The following is a 20,101-nucleotide window of genomic DNA, read 5'->3' as shown; positions in this document are numbered from 1 at the left end:
TCAGAGAATGTGCAATCCAAGATGGCGAACCTAGAATATTGGAAATTTTTATACAGAAATGTAACAGGCAGTCAACAGGTCAAATTTAATTAATTTGGGGATGCTGAACACGAATATATTCCTTAAAATACTCCAAGTTAGTTAAATTTGACCCGTTGATTTCCTGTTACAACCCTGAACAAAAAAATCAAATTTTCTAGCTTCGCCATATTGGCCGCCATCTTGGATTGCACATTCCCTGAGTACTTTAGAGTATTCTATGGCACATATTCAAGTTCAGCGACCCCAAATTAGTTGAATTTGACCCATTGATTGCCTGTTACACATCTGAAAAAAAATCAAATTTTCTAGCTTCGCCATATTGGCCGCCATCTTGGATTGTACATCCCTGAGTATTTTGGAATATTCTAGAGCTCATATTCGAGTTCAGCCACTCTTTGTTAAATTATACCTGCTCATTGCCGGTTACATTTCTTTATAAAATATCGAATATTCTAGCACCGCCATATTGGCCGCCATTTTGGATTGCACATTCCCTGAATACTTTGGAGTATTCTAGGAGTCATATTCGAGCTCAGCGACCCCAAATTAGTTGAAGTTGACTAGTCAGTAGAGATTTTCACAATTGCTTCATTTCGTGACGGGACAACGCGAGCAAAACCCTCTTTTGCAAAATATCTGCGTTGTCCCGTCACGAAAAGAAGTACCTGTCAAATCAACAAAATTTGACGAAATTGGGTGATCCAGTAAGCAAAATCTTCGTTTTTCATTTTAGAAACAACTGTAAAAAAGGGTTTTTCCAAAAAATTACTAGGAGAGCAGAGTTCTTCACTTTTGTGTATGAAAATCAAAATGATCCAATTGTACGATGTTGTCCCGTCACGCTACATTTGTAACTCTCTTGACTCAAACTTTGTGTTTTTAAATGTTTGCTGGAGTGAATCTTATTGGAAATTTAATGTACTTTCCAAATTTGTATAAATATTGGTACCTTTTCTCACAGATTTTGAAGTTATCAGCAAAAAAACTGAAAACATATGCGTACAAACGTTGTCCCGTCACGAAAGAATCGGTCAATATATATGGTTAATTTTACAAACAAAACTAGTTTTAACAAATTTCAGGCAAAATTTCGACTTTTTAACAATTTTACCTAAAATTTATATGTATTTTGCTAAAAAGCTTAAACACTTAGTTAACTTAATATAAACATTGATTTTTTTGTCTAAAAACTATATCAGCTACTTCAGTGATGGTACATTTAGCGTAAAAATAAAGTTTGAACATCTTAAATATGATTTTAACAAGAAAAACTATGACTATCAAAGTCACCCCGGAATAAAAACTAAGAATTTTTAACGTAACTATTTTTCTAAACATTATTGAACAAACATTTTTTCCGAAATAGTGCATGGACTTTGTGTGGCCTACCCCAGTACATGTTTTAAAAATAATAATCTTGAGAAAAACCTTACCTGTTGGAAAATATTCTAAAAACAAATTGAAATCCTATCAAAGTCACCCCGGTTTACGGTACCCAAACATCTATAGGTCATCGCTGAAATTTTAAAGTTATCGCAGTTTTAGTGAAAAAAGTTGTTTTTTTTTTGCCAATTTCGTCATTCTCCGGTTTTTGCGCGCGGCGCGTCAAAAAACACGGACTTTTTTTTTTCAAAAAATCATATCTCGGAATCCTGTTAATAAACTCCTCCCATTTTTATATATGTTATGTAAAAATGTCCGGAGAATCCGATAAAAATATTTCCAGAGATAGGCTCTTTGGTCCAGACACCGTCCAAACGACATTTTAAAGTTTCATACGCCCTTTTCATATGTTAGGCTAGATTTTTGAAACTTCTTACTATTTTTCTTTGAACGATCAACTTATCACCTTTCATTTGCGTATAAGACAATTGAAATCGGTTAAAATGGCGAGGAGTTATGGTTTTTACGAAAAAAGTGGTTTTTGCGAAAATCGACGAAAATGGCCATTTGATATGATTTTTTGAAAATAAAATCCGTGTTTTTCGACGCGCCGCGCGCAAAAACACGAAAATGACAAAATCGGCAAAAAATCAACTTTTTAAGCATAAAAAAAGCATAAGCATAGGTGAACTCGGCAAAAAATCAACTTTTTCCACAAAAACTGCGATAACTTAAAAATTTCAGCGATGACCTATACATGTCTGGGTACCAAAATTTTCGTAATTGAAAGACGCAAAACGCCATTTTAAGTTTTCATGCGACTTTTTCAAATGGTAAGCTAGATTTTTTAAACTTCTTACTATTTTTCCCAAATAGCCAAACTCATCACCTTTCTTTTGCGTCTAAGACAGCTAAAACCGGATGAAAGGGATCGAAGTAGGTCGCGTGGCGGGTCGGACGCAAATTTTTGTGCTCCTGTCATTTACATGGAGTTTTGATTTTTTTTTATGTTTGAGGCAAAATTTAAATGTCTTTAAAGTTATTTAAACGTTTTGCGAATGTTCTAAAACTTGTGCTCCTAGTGAAGAAGGAAACTGTTTGGTCCGCGCCGGAAGTGAAAGCACAGACAACAGACGTTTGGGCTCGATTCTTACCTTGTGTAAATCATTGCAACGGTTTTTTAGTTGTGGCAATCCGTTTGTGGCGCTGCAGTCGCTTTGCCCTGACACATTGCCCGCTGTCAAAATATCGCTTTCCGCCTACTGTCATTTTCGTTTCGCCATAAGATTTGTCGGTTTTCAACGTTTGTTTGTTGTTCGTTTGTTCTGGATGAAAAGTTGATTTCGGCCGATTTCAGCAAAATCTCTCGCGTTTGCAGCTGCTTGACAAATGTGAGGCAACCAAAGTGGCCAATCTGGTTCCTGAACCGATTTTAGCACCGACGGATAGCCGATTGGTGTACGGCGTCGTTATGGAGAAGGTGTGCAAACGACCGACGTTCCAATCAAGATTCCCTCGGAAAATACGGTCGCCCGGTAACATTTGAAGAACCACAAGTCGCACAAGGCCATCGGTTTAATCTCTACTGATCCTTACTTGACCAAATACGACACCGCTTTGGCACTGGCGAAAGAGGATGGGAAGGGGAAGGGTGGGGGTTGGAGGATCGCTTGAACTGGATATCCGGTGGGGGAAACTGACGTGCCGGGGGGAACATTCGAGATGGCGACGAGGGTTCGCCGGAAGTGTCGGCACTAGAAGATGGTGTGGTTTTCGAGGGCGTTGAAGAGGTTGGTGTCTTGGAGGTGAGGGGTGAGGTGTTCGTGGAAGCTAGTTTGTCGGTTCCGGAGATAATCTTCGGAATGCGGTCGTTCGGGGCCAAAACGTTTACGAGGTTGGCCGCGATAGTAGCTCTTGCTGACGGCGCCGATGACTTTCACACTTTGTCGTGTCATAACGTGCTGTTTCTCCATCTTCGACAGTTCCGGATTGTTTCATTTCTGGTCCGGAACCATCTTTTTTCCTCTAAGAAACGTTTGCCCATCCTCCCGATTTCCACCAGGTCTCCTTCTCCTTTTCGCTCTCCTCTTTTGGTTTTGTTGATAAACATAACCAGCAAGAATTTGACAGCCTCAAGCGCGGCCTTGGTTGCTGTGTTTAAAAAAGCATCAGGCTAGACTCTTATTTTAATATCGATAATTAAATGGAAAAAAATACATCCATATGCTCGTAAATCGCGTTGATTAATTATTTAAGTAGATTTACTACAGCATAAAAACGCAATCTTTACCTATTTACATGTTTTTTCGAAAAATTGAAATAATATATTTTTAATATATTTCTAGGTGATGCATTTTCAAACACACCTTCTCAGAAAACCATCATGGCTGCTTTAGAGAGTGGCAATAGGCTAACAGATGGCGCTAGTAGATTAGCAGGATGCGGCAGCCATGTTTTTACACAAGATTATCAAATTATTTTGTTCTAGCCGCTACGTCTGTTGTCTGTGGTGAAAGTGAGAAGGAGACCATCAAACTGCCAAGGGAACCAAGAGAATTACTGAATTCGCGTTACGGACAGCTTTATACCGGACGGTGCTGGGTGGCGTTAGTCATCAAATTCTGGTCTGAAGAGGATTACTGGAAGTTGGCCAACTACGTGGAGCTGAAAGTCTGAATTTTTGGATCCGTCAGGGTCGCCGCCTGTGGCCATAATTTGGATGTGTGCTTCCTCCGGCATAGAACGGCTGTTCAAGATCATGTTGTTCAAACCCGGTGAGGAATTTCCTTTTTGCATCTTATTTAATTTCAAGCGTTGAAGGAGTGGCCGTGGCTGAATGGTTACGGTGTTCGCTTTATAAGCGAATGGTCCTGGGTTCGATTCCCATCTGCTCCCAACGAGAAAATTAAAGAAATATAAATTCGTGAAACTCCTGAACATGAACGAAAAATTAAAGTTGCTCGAGGCGGGGTTCGATCCCCCGTCCAGGTTGATAAACAATAAGGCTAACCACTAGTCCATCGTGGCTTGATGAGCTATGACTGGAATTAGGAATACTGTTACTGCTAACTATATACGCGCTGGGTCTTTGTCCATTTGACAAAGGTTCGGAAGTTCTGAATAACGTTTGAATCTGATTGATGCAAACGTTCTTCAGGGCGGGGCTTGTCGATAAAGCTGAAGTACCTCGCGCTCGGCTAGCCAGCGTAGAAATGGGTCACCGAAGCTCGGCAGAGCTAACACTTTCAAATGCCTATGCGAGTTATTTGCATGTATAGAATGTCAAATTCTAAAATACGTGGAAACAACTCAATTTGTAAGAAGCGGCCGCGTGGTCCCGTTTGATTGGTTGCACACACACACACACACACACAAGACAGCTAAAACCGGATGAAATGGCGCGGAGATATGATTTTTCAAAAAAAGAGGTTTTTGCGAAAAATGACGAAAAAGGCCATTCAGACCACCCTAATACGGCGTAGGTCACCCTAATGGCCAAACAAAAAAATACGGGTCTAATTATTTTGGCCAAGGAACCCCCAGAAAAATTTTGAGCCCGATCGGAGAACTTTTTTTCGGTTTAGGCTCTTTTCAAATGGAATTGCTGTATATAGATATTATAGATATTATAAAATGCAATTTGTTGTAATTAAAATAAATTTTACCATAAAAAAATTAAACAGCGTTCATTTCAGCGTTTTTTTAGAGAAGTGCTGATTAATGTTTTAAAAAAATCTATTTGAACTTTTGTGGAGTAAAGAAACTATTTGCATTTTTTTTAAGTATTCTAATGATCAATATTTTCAAAAAATTGCTGATATGAAAAACTTTTTTATTTGTAAACTACTTTTAAAATGCTTGTTAGAAATCTTGTTAAATGCTTGAATTAAAAAAATAAAGTTTAAATGCACTGAGTAGCGATTTATCAATTGAATATGTGAAATTTTGCGGCATTTCACGGTATTTCACAAATTTCACGGCCAGGGTCGAATTCCACGGATTACGCGGCTTTCGTGAAATCGCGAAAAATCACTAGCCCTTGTTATGTCCAATAAGATAATTGATGCATTTCGACAAAAATCATTGCTATCTTCAGCTGCATTGATCCGCTCTTTATATAGTTTATAAGTTAGTTTTGAGGTACACTTTTTCCCTTTTGTAAATGTAGGACCTCCTAAATTTGAAATCACTGAATAGCGAAAGCTACAATATTTCTTGAATGAATTAATTATGCTAGTATTTAAAATTGTCACCGATTGTGATTGGACACTCAATATTATTTTTACTAAATGAATATACATGGAAAAGAAAATCGGAATAAATATAAATAAAAAAATAAAGAAAAAAGGTAAAAATTTGCAGCCGAATTGTTTTTCTCAAAGAGATCTAGAAAAGATCCAGCAACGATGTTGTATCGTTTTATGTTTGCTTGGAGAGTCATAACAAATGTCAACAAATTACTTTCTGTATTGAACAACGCTAAAAATAAATATGTTCAGCTTAGGTCATTGTTTCTGATTAGTTATCGAGTAGATTTCAAACAAAGCACGCTGTTAGTAGGAACTCATCGAAAACTAATCTGTTATGGGCTTTTTCATGTGTCCAACCTGCTGAGCTCCTTGGAAAGCGTGATAATAACACGATACATAAGTCATAATGGCACGTTCATCTGGCTTTGGCGTGTTGATTAAATCTGGGTGGAATTTTTTTAAATATAAATTGAATTTATAATATGCGCCATCACCAATAAATCAAGTCAGTGCTCTGAGCCCTGTATACATACCATCAGGGTCCAACATCCTTGGAATATCCAAGAACTTCTCAGCCACGTCGAATGCTGTGTTTAAGTTCTCCAGTGGGTTATCTTTAGAAAGTTTAGAATAGTCAATCAAATCAGGGCGATGACGATGAATCAAAGCACAGAAAGCAAGACCATCCTGAAAATAGTACAGTTAGAATGTCAATGAATAAACGTTTATTTTTCACAACTCAAACAATCTCACCTTGAAGCTGAGATGGAAGTTTTGCACATTGACATTTTTATAGGGTGCGGTCTTTCGTTGGCACCATAACAGCAAACCTTCTTTAGCAGTCATTTCTTCTACAGAAATGTCTTGAATAGCAAAACGAAGAATAATGGTCCAAATCATACCGAGTGTCATTTTCAAATTGCCATCAACGATTTCTTCTGCTCCAATAGAAACTAACTTTACCCCTTTTGACGCAATAAAATCTAACGCTTTGTTCACGTTGGCAATCTGTGGAAAATATTATAACAATAGGTACCGTAAACCGGAGTGACTTTGATAAGTTTTTGATTTTTCCGTAAAATGAAGAGAAAATGAAAAAAAAAATGGAAAAAAATGGAATCAAAGTCACCCCAGCTATAAATGTCACCCCGGTTTACGGAAGTTTATTTTCGTATATAACAACGTTCATTTTGGATTTGAATTTTTAATTTCCGACACTAAGCCTCGCATGTTCCTTGGCTTGAAAAATATCATTTAGTATTGAGTTTGAAATTTCGAATAAAATTTTACTAAAAAACGAAAATAAAAGTGTTATTATGTATTAGAATGAGTTTAAGTTTTATCATTAAACATTTCGATTTTTAGCAATAATTATTGTCTTATCCCTTGATGTTTCGGAAACTACAAAAAAAGGAAACAGTTGAAAAAACGCAGAAATCTCCACGCCACCATAACTGCAAACCTCGTGCGCCAGATCGTCACTGATCGGCGTGCTGATGATCTACTCGCTGACCATTTTGGCCGTCAGTCCCTTGATGTGTAACGCGTCCACCTCGACTTTGCACTCGTCCGGCAGGTAGCTCTGGAACTTGTCCACGACACGCAACGTCACGTAGTGGACTAAGCGAGTTGGGCGATTCGAGGCCGGTCGAGATCTCGGCTCATTGTCAATTTTGGTCCCGAGGGCGTTGGCAATGTTGGCTGCTTCGCGGCAAAACAGTCGGGCGTTCTTCTCGGTGAGGAGGTCGTTGGGTATGTTGAGTTCTTTCAAGAAATGGTGAGCGCGGACGATCTCGGAGTCGTGCGCGGCTTGCGAACGGTACACGTTTTGCAGACCTTGTCCAGTAGGCCACCTGGGAGGGGCAGAAGGCCGGCGTCTCGTTTTGACAAAGTCGCGGAGAGCGCGAGCGAGGATCCGGATGACGTTGTTCTCCTTGTTTACGTTGCTCCAACAGTTGTCCGCGAGATTTTATCTGATTGCGGAATGTGGTTTGCTCCCGCCGAAGCTCGAGTGGTTTTCCTTGTCGGCACTCTTCTTGGACTAATTCAAGTCTCGCAGTTCGGACTTATCTTAGTAATTGGCCGAATAGCGACCTTTGTGCGCGATGACCCACTCCTCCAGAAACTTGTACATCACCACAACACTGGGTACCTTCGGCGTGATAGCCGTTTCGGCTATGTGCTTGCGAAGTACCTCGAACGGATGATCCAGTCGAACGACTCCGTAGAAACCCACCGAGCTGCAAACCAGCAGTGGATGTTCATGGCCTAGGAGCAGATTGGACATCCACACGAGGGTCCGCTCGCTGACGGCCGTGCCCACGATCACGTCAAAGCTCTTGGAGAACTCCGGCTGGCCGTCGATCAGCTGGTCCACAGCTTCGTCCACGTACTCTCCGTTCCCGTCCGGGTTAAGCTCTTGCAGCCGCTGCATACAACTGCGCTCCCGGAACTGCCCGATCGATTCCGTGTCCAGGAAGAAGTTACATCAAGTTACGAGACCACTATATGCCGAGCAGCACCACACCCTTAAGGATCTCCGTACCAGATCTGGGCGTTTCCCAGCAGCGTTTGGCCGTGTTCGCAACACAAGCTGGATGAGGAAAAAATCGTAATAAATCCGACGATCTTGAAGAATGTTTGTAAGCGCTTACCGAATCTGCTGTTCGTACTTTCGACTCTTGTCCGACACTTCTGGAGTCTTGGGTTCCAACGGAGACATGGTCGCAACAGAAATAACACTGAAGAATCGTAAACTGTAAGCTGGATCGCAAAAACCAAAAGTTTTTTTTTCCAACAGCTGTTCCTGATTTGTTTTGGCGATTTTTTCTTGTCGACAGAATAGGGTTGCCAGTTTAACCTTCTGCTGTGAGACTGTTGGTTTGAAAATAAAAGTGAAGAAGTTGAGTTCTGCGCCATCACTTTTGCGGGTTTGGCCACGGTAGGGATTACAGACTCAAATAAATTACAAATCCAGAATCCTGCAAGAATGGACCTAACATTTCTGCTAGAATGCTGTTAAAATATCCAGTTCTGTTGGAACTCTGCTAGAATCCTGCAAGAATGCCGTGACTGGGTGATAATGCAATCGACTTGCATGCAACATTGCATCTAAACATCGACTTAATCGATACAATTCACCGGTCGACATAACGGCTAAACCCCCTCCAGCCCCTCCAGAAGATCTGTCAAAACCATCAAAACAGCTGTGTTTTGGCTGTCGCGATCTCGCGCTATGCCAGCGTCATTCAAAAATTGCGTATCACTTAAAATTCAATTAGTAAATGAAAAATAAATCGTAGATAAAACTCGCTTAAATACTACATGGAATTTAAAAACACAAAAAGGTGGGAAGAATGTAAATGGACCAATGTGGGTTTGTAAACAACTAGTAAACATTAAGAGACATTTCTGGAGCAACTTTTGAAAGGGCGGTACGACATTATTCTTACGGCCTTTGATTACACGCGTTTAAATGAGACGAAAGGCCGTAAGAGCAATGTCGTACCGCCCCTTTCAAATGTTGCTACAGATTTAATGATTATTTTATTAGCATGTGTAATGAGTCAAAATATAGGCCGAACCGAGATCAAAACATTTTGTCAAATCCACCAATGTAAACATTGAATTTATTTCTAGCAAAACACTACTTTTATAATTTTGAAAGCAACTTTTTGCTCATACGTTGTTTGTGGACGCCCCACCGTGAAACGTCAAAGCGGCTATGCGATGCGTGATTTCGTTTTGTGTAGCGCGCTGCTAACGCGACTAGTTTATATTTATTTTGAGGGCCGGTAAATCCTTGATTTCCGTGTCATTTCCGTCCCGTGGCACAGTGAACAGCTGTTTGGCGGCCAGTAATTGTGTGTTTTTGTTTTGCGGCTTGTGATGCAGCAGGAGGAAAAAATATTCTCCAATATCCCTGGTGCTTATCGAAAAGGTAAGTTACTTTTCAAGAATACTTATGATTTGTTCTCCGAGTGACTAGAATGTTTGTTTACCTTACGAAACATCCCGTCTGAAGCATGAACCAAAAACATTTAATCAACAAGAAACCCACTCTAATTTGTAAACAAAGCGTGTATCCTGCTCAGCGAATGTTTTCATTATGAGAGATTATGAGTTTATCGATCGGCGAGTTTGTTAACGAGGACATAATTCAGCGATTTTCTTATTGATTACATTTTCTTGGTTCATGTTTCAAACGGGATGTATCAAAAGGTAAACAAACCTTCTAAAGGTCGTCAGGGGATGTTTGCATTATGAGTTAGCAGGATATACTATTTGTTTACAAACTCGCTTTGGTACTTTCACATTGTTTTGCTTAACGGGAAACTTTTTTATAGGTTTCGCGATATCCACGCAAAGCTTTCCCGAGGATATCTTCGACTATGGACCTGTTCAATACGTCCATCAGGACGACGAAGACGGCCGTGAACATAATATTATCGTCGTTGAATCGCAAGAATGATTTGAGCAAAAGGAGGCGCTGCCAATTAGATAAGTATTTTTTGCGTTTTTTCAATTTAATTTGCAATGTTTATAACAAATAGCTCAAGTGAGAAAGAAAAAACACGCTTGCACCTCTCTTTCCTTTACATACTTTCTCCTCCTCCTCCTGCTCCTCCGTTTCTCTCTCTGCCTCTTATGAGAAATAAACTATTTTTGGAAAACTACGATTAAGCACCTTATCACTTCTAAAAAATCTCACTATCGGAAAAGTTTTTCTCTATATATCAACAAAAAAATAAAGTTGTTACAAGTTTCTTTCAAGAGTTTGGCAAAATATTGTGTGTAGATAGTGAGAATTCTAGCAGAACATAGTAATAGAGCCGAAGCCGAAGTGTAAACAAAGAGTCTAACCTGCTCTTTCCTAATGTAAACGTCAACTGACGTGAGCAGGATTGACTCTTTGTTTACACGTCGGTTTCGGTACTGTTATAATGTTTTGCTTGAATTGTCTAATTAGTTGGAATTGAAAAGAAAATAAACCATAATAGACACATTCCCCCCACATTTTACTGCGACAGTGCGACATCTTCAAATTGCGTTTTGAGAATTGATACTTTGTGATTTTTTTCTATCTTTTTTCACAGGACTGAATATTGTTATCAAATCTGGGATGACATGTTGGAGATGAACCTTATAACGGTAACGTTTTGGATTTTCTGAGTTTTTTTTAAAAGTCCTATAAACAAACCTATGAAATACAATAGCTTGAAGGACCTTTAAAAACTCTAGATTTGTAACATCGCACATCGCATATTTAACAGTTTTCTTTTTTTTAGATGGATCAGCTACAAATAGGAATTTTAATGCAGTACCTAACCTGTTGGATGGATATCCGCGTGTTTTGGCTTTTCTCACAAGTGTCCACTTATGCGTCTGTCGAAGGAATATGAATATGATTAGCCAGGTATGTCAGAAAAAAATATTATTTTTAAGTGAACTTATCACTCTTTTCTATTGGTAAAATCATCTTAACTTGTCTATATTATAAATGGGAAATTTAAAATTCAAGATGTAAAAAAAAGTCTCAAAATATGTTAAAACGAAACTTTTACAATTAAATTTAAAAATAGATTTGCTTTAATTTTGATTAAAAAAAATTATCATTAATTCAATTTTAAAATAAAATTTAGAAATTTTTGAGCAAACTTCTTTCCTATTTCTTAGAATTCCTTTTTCCATCTATTCATTATACAGCTTCAACTTAAATTTGTTTAAATGCTTCCCTAATCTACGGATATCGGACCTACCTTATGGAAGCGCATTTTGCCACGGTCGGGTTTTGGTAGAGTTTCGCCAGAGATCACTTCCAACAGCAGCATAAGTTTGAGTCCATTGCGGAAGTCGTCTTCGATGTTTTCGATTGATGTCCCAGCCTTGCGTAAATGACTGTTACACCATGCAGTAAAGGTCTAGAGAACAAAAAAAAAAGATATTTTAGTATTACTTTATCAGTATGTTTCCTCTCTATACAGTTGTTGTTCTTATTGAATTAAGGTGACTTTAACCGAAAAGTGGTAATTCGTCATCAATTTTATGGTACCGTAATCTGGGGCGAATCGGTACTACAGTCTGAATAGAGACAGCAGTTTTTAGAGCACTTAAAGCTTTTAAATTTGGAAATGGATATACACATTTTGTTAGTCTGAGTCTGTTCTAACCGATACCAACCAGAAAAATCACAATATTGTGCTCCAACATGGTTAAAACTGCTGTCCCAATTCGACCCATGTGTCCCGATTAGAGGGTGGCGAGCGGGAATTCCCGGGAAAAAAAATCCCGGGAAATCGATCATTTTTGAACCTCTCGATTCCCGGGAAATTTGGTCGAGACTCCCGGGAAATTTTATTCTTATAAATATGGAAGCCAAATTATATAAACTAATCAGAAAACCATTTGAAAAATCGAAATTGTCCAGAACATTGAGTCACAGACAAACAGACGTGAAACTCTTTTCTATTCCATCGCCAACGAAAACGGTCAATTCAAATTCAAACAAGCAAAAAACATGGATGCCATAGTACCGCAACGAGACACGATCAAGAATGATGTCGCCACCGTACACTTTGACGTTTCTTGAATTGATTGGTTGTGTGTGTGAGCGCGGGATATTTCTGTTTATGCCGCTTGATTGCTGTTGCAGCAGAACAAAAAGCACGAGGTTTTGTGAAAATCAAAGGAAAAATTGCATAAGAACATCGTTTTGATCAAATTTGATTCAAATTTGCTATGAAATGATACAGGAGTTTTTGATAAACTAAAAGAACTGTTATTTTGGGAGATTTTTGAATCCACGTTGTTGTTTTTTGCATCATCAACTGCGAAAGCAAAATATTCCTATTGAGATTCTCGTTAATTTCGCCACTCCGTTTAAAATAAACACAAAAGTTTTCTTTCCTAGCTCCTCCTTGTTCACTTTAGCCAAGGCCTTTTGACCTGCCTTTGTCACCCTGTACAAATGATGGTTCATGTCTGTTCCGGACCACGAAGTGGAATCTGCTGCGGAACGCCGTACGAAAGAGGATACCACAATGCAATGTTTCTGGTGCAGCAACTGTTTAATTTGCATTCTTTGACGCCATCGCGTGGAACTTTGGCAGCATTTTTCCCGATAATTTGTCTGATTCAAAAAAAACTTACCCTCGAACATAACAATGTTTCATTACATAAACAACATACAAACGTCATTTTTCTTTTGTACACGCTTAATCGGATAAGGGGAAGAGGGTACACTCTTATAGTGGTTTATTGAAACGATGAGGTTTCCGCAACAGGACTGCAGATCGCGCTAGTGTGCAGCCCAATTTTGAATTTTCTTGTGGGGACGATGGATTTTTTGAAAAAATCAACTAAGATTCACGCACAGATAAACAGACGTGAATCTTAGTTGATTTTTTCAAAAAATCCATCGTCCCCACAAGAAAATTCAAAATTGGGCTGCACACTAGCGCGATCTGCAGTCCTGTTGCGGAAACCTAATCGTTTCAATAAACCACTATAAGAGTGTACCCTCTTCCCCTTATCCAATTAAGCGTGTACAAAAGAAAAATGACGTTTGTATGCTGTTTATGTAATGAAACCACGGGGATGCTTCGGCTGTCATCTGCATACAATGTCACTGAAGCCTAAAAAGTACCAAAGTTTTGGTGTTTAGTGTCAAAATTATGGGGAGTAACATGACGAAAAGGGCGCAAAATCGATAGGAAGAAATATTTTATTTCTTTATTTTTGTTTCGTTAGTTAAAATGAAATTATATGTGTTCCATTATCCGGGGTAAATCGAAACACATGGGGTGAATTGAGAAGTGATTAAAATCACACAGCAATGTTTTTGCACAATATTTGAATATTTTTTAATTTGTTTCAGTAGGAATATACACAGAACAAACAAAATTAGTTTCTAAATTTGAACTTTTATGTCTAAAAACAGCTGTTCTGGCTTTCTTGTCGAAAATTTACCAACACATTCAAACCACGGGGTACCATAGAAGTTGGTTTGTTTGACTCAAAAACATGCTTTTTTGTAAAGCCCCACAACGTGAGCCCCAAAACGTCCCCCTATGCCCTGTTCGTGGACTCGCTCTTAAGGTTTCCCAACAACATGGTTGAGCTCAATCGCCTCAAATTGTAGATTTAAATTAACATTAGGATGATCTGTAAGTTCATTGGCCAAATAAGAATTTGCGGAAGACATTTCAGAGGATTTGAAAAAGACACCTGCTGGGAAGCTTTGCCTTAGACCTGATGCTCAACATATATTGTTGTTGGCGGCATTTATGGTTTATTTTAATGAAAAGAATCAATATGAGCAGCTACAGGATTATTTTCCACAAAATTAAATAAGACTTATTATATTTTGATTTGTGACCCTCTGAAATGTTATTCCCGAAATAGCGCCACCAAACATTTGGTGGCGGTTTCAGCAAGCTACGTCAGTATCACGGGCCTGAATGAAACATTGTTATGTTCGAGGGTAAGTTTTTTTTTGAATCAGACAAATTATCGGGAAAAATGCTGCCAAAGTTCCACGCGATGGCGTCAAAGAATGCAAATTAAACAGTTGCTGCACCAGAAACATTGCATTGTGGTATCCTCTTTCGTACGGCGTTCCGCAGCAGATTCCACTACGCGGTCCGGAACAGACATGAACCATCATTTGTACAGGGTGACAAAGGCAGGTCAAAAGGCCTTGGCTAAAGTGAACAAGGAGGAGCTAGGAAAGAAAACTTTTGTGTTTATTTTAAACGGAGTGGCGAAATTAACGAGAATCTCAATAGGAATATTTTGCTTTCGCAGTTGATGATGCAAAAAACAACAACGTGGATTCAAAAATCTCCCAAAATAACAGTTCTTTTAGTTTATCAAAAACTCCTGTATCATTTCATAGCAAATTTGAATCAAATTTGATCAAAACGATGTTCTTATGCAATTTTTCCTTTGATTTTCACAAAACCTCGTGCTTTTTGTTCTGCTGCAACAGCAATCAAGCGGCATAAACAGAAATATCCCGTGCTCATACACACAACCAATCAATTCAAGAAACGTCAAAGTGTACGGCGGCGACATCATTCTTGATCGTGTCTCGTTGCGGTACTATGGCATCCATGTTTTTTGCTTGTTTGAATTTGAATTGACCGTTTTCGTTGGCGAAGGAACAGAAAAGAGTTTCACGTCTGTTTGTCTGTGCTGAAACTATCTGCGGCGGACATGCATATTTACCATCTACAAGGACGAAAATGGTGGTCAGTTTTATGTTAAACTCGTGGACGAAGAATCGTTTGCGGCTTTCATTGCGGACACGGATGAGGAGTACATCTTCAAGTTTGAGGACGGATCGACGGCGAAGGTGACAGTCGAACAAGCATCGCGGATCTTCCGGTATGTGAGGATCTTCAACCTCCCACCGGAGATCGAGGACAGTGCAATCCAGTACGTGATGGGGCAGTACGGCACGATTCGACAACACGTGCGAGAGCGGTTCCCGAGTGAGATGAAGGTTGACATTTTCAATGGCGTCCGCGGGGTGCACATGGAGGTGTCAAAGGAAATCCCGGCCCACCTGTACGTTGGGCACATCAGGGCGCGCATTTTTTACGAAGGCCTTAAGAACAAGTGCTTCTTTTGCAAGGCGGAGGGGCACGTAATACAGAATTGCCCCAAGCTGGCGGCGATTTCAACAGGCAGCGGGAGCTCGTCTGCCTGTGTGGATCAATCGGACCGCGCACTGGATTCTCAATCCAGAGGTCGCCGGTTCGAATCCCGAGGCAGACGCAAAAATTCTAAGTGTTAATATAGGTATTCGGTGCCCTCTCCCCGTGCTATACCTTCACACTTAGGAGACCCGGGAGGCGGAGTCTTGTCGCAAAAAGAACGATACACGCCTGTGGATCCGTTGACGAAACCACAAGGTTTAAGAGGGCCACATTATAAGGTGTTACGTCGATTCCGTTTTTTTTCCGCGGGAGCTCGACACAGCCTGGTGCGGCTTTCCTGGATAGGCCTGTGAAACCCGTCATCGAGAATGGCAAACCGATGACCTTGGAGATGACAACGTTAACACCGACAGCAATCACGAAGCCCATCACAATTACATCGACAGAGCAGCAGCTTACCAATACTGAAGAACCAAGCGGCTCCACCACAGTGCCAACCGGTACACCACCAGCGGGGCCGAATGCGCGGCCGATCGTGGTACCGATCGCTGTACCGAACGCGGTACCGATCGCTGTACCGAACGCGGTGCTGAACGCGACGCCGAACGCGGTGCCGAACGCGACGCCGGTTGCGACGCCGATTGCGACGTCGGCTACGGCTGCTGCCGAAGCAGCGGAAGTTGTACAGAGCACCAGTACTAACGACATGGACGCAGAGGTAAGCGAGATGGATCGACAACGAACCTCGAGTTCATATCCAGTCTATTTAGTGGAGAAGGGGATAATTTGGGGGGGAAGGGTGAGACGGGGAGGGCGGCTTCATCTGCAGAGAACAATTCATCTGGTTCCACACCCATGAAACCTAAAAAGACACCAAGCGGCAAGCCAGGCGGTAAGAAGAAGAAGAAGTAAATAATTCAATCTTTCTCATCTAGTTATGGATTTGAAAACAACCTAGTGGAATATAAGTTTGATTAGGGAATGTGGCATTTGTAGAACAAAATTTTGTCAAAATTGGTGGCAATTTAGAGCTCAATGAAAGTTTTGTTATGCTGGTGAGAGAACGGGGATCTAAAGCATTTAGTGGTATTTAAATGTTTGTAGATCTGCTTTGTTTATACACTTTAGCACCAAGGATAGAAGAATGAACCATCAACCTCCGTTAAGATTGCATTGTAATTTTTATAACGAACGTAAAATAAAGAAACTTTGTTTAAACCAGAAAAAAAAACTTGTCAAAATTCCAATAACTATAATTGAGTGTAAACAAAAGTTACATTGAAGCATACTTTGCAAGTACACCCCAGAAATTAAAATCTCAAGTTTTTTTAATATTATTTCAATTTATTATTTCTAAGAAGGAAACGCATTTTAAAAATAAGTTCATTTTCTATATCATCTCTCGAGCATAGCAAACCTTATAATTTTGTTTTTTTTTTATTCTAAGTAAGTTAATTTCGCTGTATCAAGGTAATTTCCTTTTTGATGTCAACAGTAGTATTGGGTTTAGCATCATTTTGGAAAAATAACTCTGCAACTCTTTGTAATGTTTAGGTGCGCCAATTGTTGAAATTCTGGTTTTCCGGATAACTGTTAATATTTCTTCATTTAATATTTACAGTTGGCCCAAGAAGGAAAAACAATTTTCAATTGTTGTTTTGAGTCGTTATTTATAAAATTGCAAAAATAAAGATACTGGGAAGTTATTTATATATTAGCTAATTTTAAATTTTTAAAATTCTAATAACAAGTTCATGCAAAAAGCTTCAGAATTTAGAAAAAAATATATCAAAATGTAGAACTGTGAACTATAAAACGAGGCTACTTAAATTAACGTTTCATTGAATAAGTTTGAATTATTTGTAACTGAATTAGTTTATAACATAACATGTTACTGAACAAATTTATTACATTCTGTTAAATTATTGGCACTATTGCATAGTTAAAAAAAAAAAAACTCCCGGGTCCCGGGAATTCCCGGGAAATAGCAAAATACTACTCTCGATTCCCGGGAAATTGAAAATCTCGAGAATCGTCACCCTCTAGTCCCGATTGACCCCAGTTTACGGTATCTACGTTCGTTTAAAGATCCGGTGCGGCACTGAGTGCCGCACTCGTCGGTGCCAGTTTTATGGTACGTTCATTTGATGGCTAGTTCCACACTGAGTGCCGCACTCAGAACTGTCAAAGTGTTTCTTTGAAGAAACTCGCGCTAGTTCCGCACGAGTTTCGCCGCCATCTTGGAACTTGGAAACTTGGAAACTCTAGTGCCGCACTCGATATTTTTTCAGTTTCATGCGAGTTCCACGCACACTGACGAATGACGCTCGATTGAACCAAAACTGGCACCGACGAGTGCGGCGCTCAGTGCCGCACCGGCTCTTCAAACGAACGTACCATTAGAACATTAATGTTCGAATGAGGGCTAGTTTCGCACTGAGTGCCGCACTCAGAGCTGTCAAAGTGTTTTTTGAATAAGCTTGCGCTAGTTCCGCACAGGTTTTACCGCCATCTTGGAACTGAAACTCTAGTGCCGCACTCGATTTTTTTTCAGTTTCGTGCACACGAACAAATGACATTCGATTGAACTAATGGTACGTTCGTTTGAAGAGCCGGTGCGGCACTGAGTGCCGCACTCGTCGGTGCCAGTTTTGGTTCAATCCAACGTCATTTGTCAGTGCGCGTGGAACTCGCATGAAACTGAAAAAAATATCGAGTGCGGCACTAGAGTTTCAGTTCCAAGATGGCAGCGAAACTCGTGCGGAACTAGCGCGAGTTTCTTTAAAGAAACACTTTGACAGCTCTGAGTGCGGCACTCAGTGTGGAACTAGCCATCAAACGAACGTACCATGAGTGCCGCACTCGTCGGTACCAGTTTTGGTTCAATCGAACGTCATTAGTCATGGTACGTTCGTTTGAAGAGCCGGTGCGGCACTGAGTGCCGCACTCGTCGGTGTCAGTTTTGGTTCAATCGAACGTCATTTGTCAGTGCGCTTGGAACTCGCATGGAACTGAAAAAATATCGAGTGCGGCACTAGAGTTTCAGTTCCAAGATGGTGGCGAAACTCGTGCGGAACTAGCGCAAGTTTCTTCAAACAAACACTTTGACAGCTCTGAGTGCGGCACTCAGTGTGGCACTAGCCATCAAACGAACGTACCATCAGTTTGAGTAGAACTCGCATGACAATGAAAAAATATCGAGTGCGACACCAGAGTTTCAGTTCCAAGATGGCGGCGATACTCGTGCGGAGTCTAGTGTCAGTGTGCGTGGAACTCGCATGAAACTGAAAAATATCGATTGCGGCCCTAGAGTTTCAGTTCCAAGATGGCGGCGATACTCGTGCGGAACTAGCGCGAGTTTCTTCAAAAATGCACTTTGTCAGCTCAAAGTGCCGCACTCAGAAGCAGAACTGCCAAACTGTTTCTTTGATGAAACTCGCGCTAATTCCGCACGACTTTCACCGCCATCTTGGAACTGAAACTCTAGGGCCGCAATCGATATTTTTTCAGTTTCATGCGAGTTCCACACACACTGACAAATTTATTTAAGAATTTAAGAATTTAGGAATATAGGAATTTAGGAATTTAGGAATTTAGGAATTTAGGAATTTAGGAATTTAGGAATTTAGGAATTTAGGAATTTAGGAATTTAGGAATTTAGGAATTTAGGAATTTAGGAATTTAGGAATTTAGGAATTTAGGAATTTAGGAATTTAGGAATTTAGGAATTTAGGAATTTAGGAATTTAGGAATTTAGGAATTTAGGAATTTAGGAATTTAGGAATTTAGGAATTTAGGAATTTAGGAATTTAGGAATTTAGGAATTTAGGAATTTAGGAATTTAGGAATTTAGGAATTTAGGAATTTAGGAATTTAGGAATTTAGGAATTTAGGAATTTAGGAATTTAGGAATTTAGGAATTTAGGAATTTAGGAATTTAGGAATTTAGGAATTTAGGAATTTAGGAATTTAGGAATTTAGGAATTTAGGAATTTAGGAATTTAGGAATTTAGGAATTTAGGAATTTAGGAATTTAGGAATTTAGGAATTTAGGAATTTAGGAATTTAGGAATTTAGGAATTTAGGAATTTAGGAATTTAGGAATTTAGGAATTTAGGAATTTAGGAATTTAGGAATTTAGGAATTTAGGAATTTAGGAATTTAGGAATTTAGGAATTTAGGAATTTAGGAATTTAGGAATTTAGGAATTTAGGAATTTAGGAATTTAGGAATTTAGGAATTTAGGAATTTAGGAATTTAGGAATTTAGGAATTTAGGAATTTAGGAATTTAGGAATTTAGGAATTTAGGAATTTAGGAATTTAGGAATTTAGGAATTTAGGAATTTAGGAATTTAGGAATTTAGGAATTTAGGAATTTAGGAATTTAGGAATTTAGGAATTTAGGAATTTAGGAATTTAGGAATTTAGGAATTTAGGAATTTAGGAATTTAGGAATTTAGGAATTTAGGAATTTAGGAATTTAGGAATTTAGGAATTTAGGAATTTAGGAATTTAGGAATTTAGGAATTTAGGAATTTAGGAATTTAGGAATTTAGGAATTTAGGAATTTAGGAATTTAGGAATTTAGGAATTTAGGAATTTAGGAATTTAGGAATTTAGGAATTTAGGAATTTAGGAATTTAGGAATTTAGGAATTTAGGAATTTAGGAATTTAGGAATTTAGGAATTTAGGAATTTAGGAATTTAGGAATTTAGGAATTTAGGAATTTAGGAATTTAGGAATTTAGGAATTTAGGAATTTA

At 39.2% G+C, this 20,101-nt stretch overlaps 1 protein-coding gene and 1 pseudogene across 5 annotated transcripts in view; both read right to left on the bottom strand.

Moving 5' to 3' along the window:
- The window catches only part of LOC120429482 (alpha-actinin, sarcomeric), a 149,759-nt gene that overhangs the window by 58,167 nt on the left and 71,491 nt on the right, over positions 1-20,101 (bottom strand). For 4 of the 5 annotated variants that reach the window (XM_052706619.1, XM_039594554.2, XM_039594556.2 and 1 more), the window contains exons 3-6: positions 11,435-11,596; positions 6,429-6,683; positions 6,209-6,362; positions 6,033-6,118 (exon numbers count right to left, since the gene is read on the bottom strand). In XM_052706619.1, coding sequence (XP_052562579.1) covers positions 6,033-6,118; positions 6,209-6,362; positions 6,429-6,683; positions 11,435-11,596 — 657 coding nt within the window. The remainder of the gene's footprint in view (positions 1-6,032; positions 6,119-6,208; positions 6,363-6,428; positions 6,684-11,434; positions 11,597-20,101) is intronic. The other variant, XM_039594557.2, reaches the window with a different exon arrangement.
- On the bottom strand, positions 6,943-8,529 carry LOC120429484 (nedd8-activating enzyme E1 regulatory subunit-like; annotated as a pseudogene).

Source organism: Culex pipiens, chromosome 1 (genome assembly GCF_016801865.2).
Source record: "Culex pipiens pallens isolate TS chromosome 1, TS_CPP_V2, whole genome shotgun sequence".
Taxonomy (NCBI): Eukaryota; Metazoa; Arthropoda; class Insecta; order Diptera; family Culicidae; genus Culex; species Culex pipiens.
Note: the sequence above shows the minus strand (reverse complement) of the source record. Positions and strands in the feature narration are given on the sequence as shown.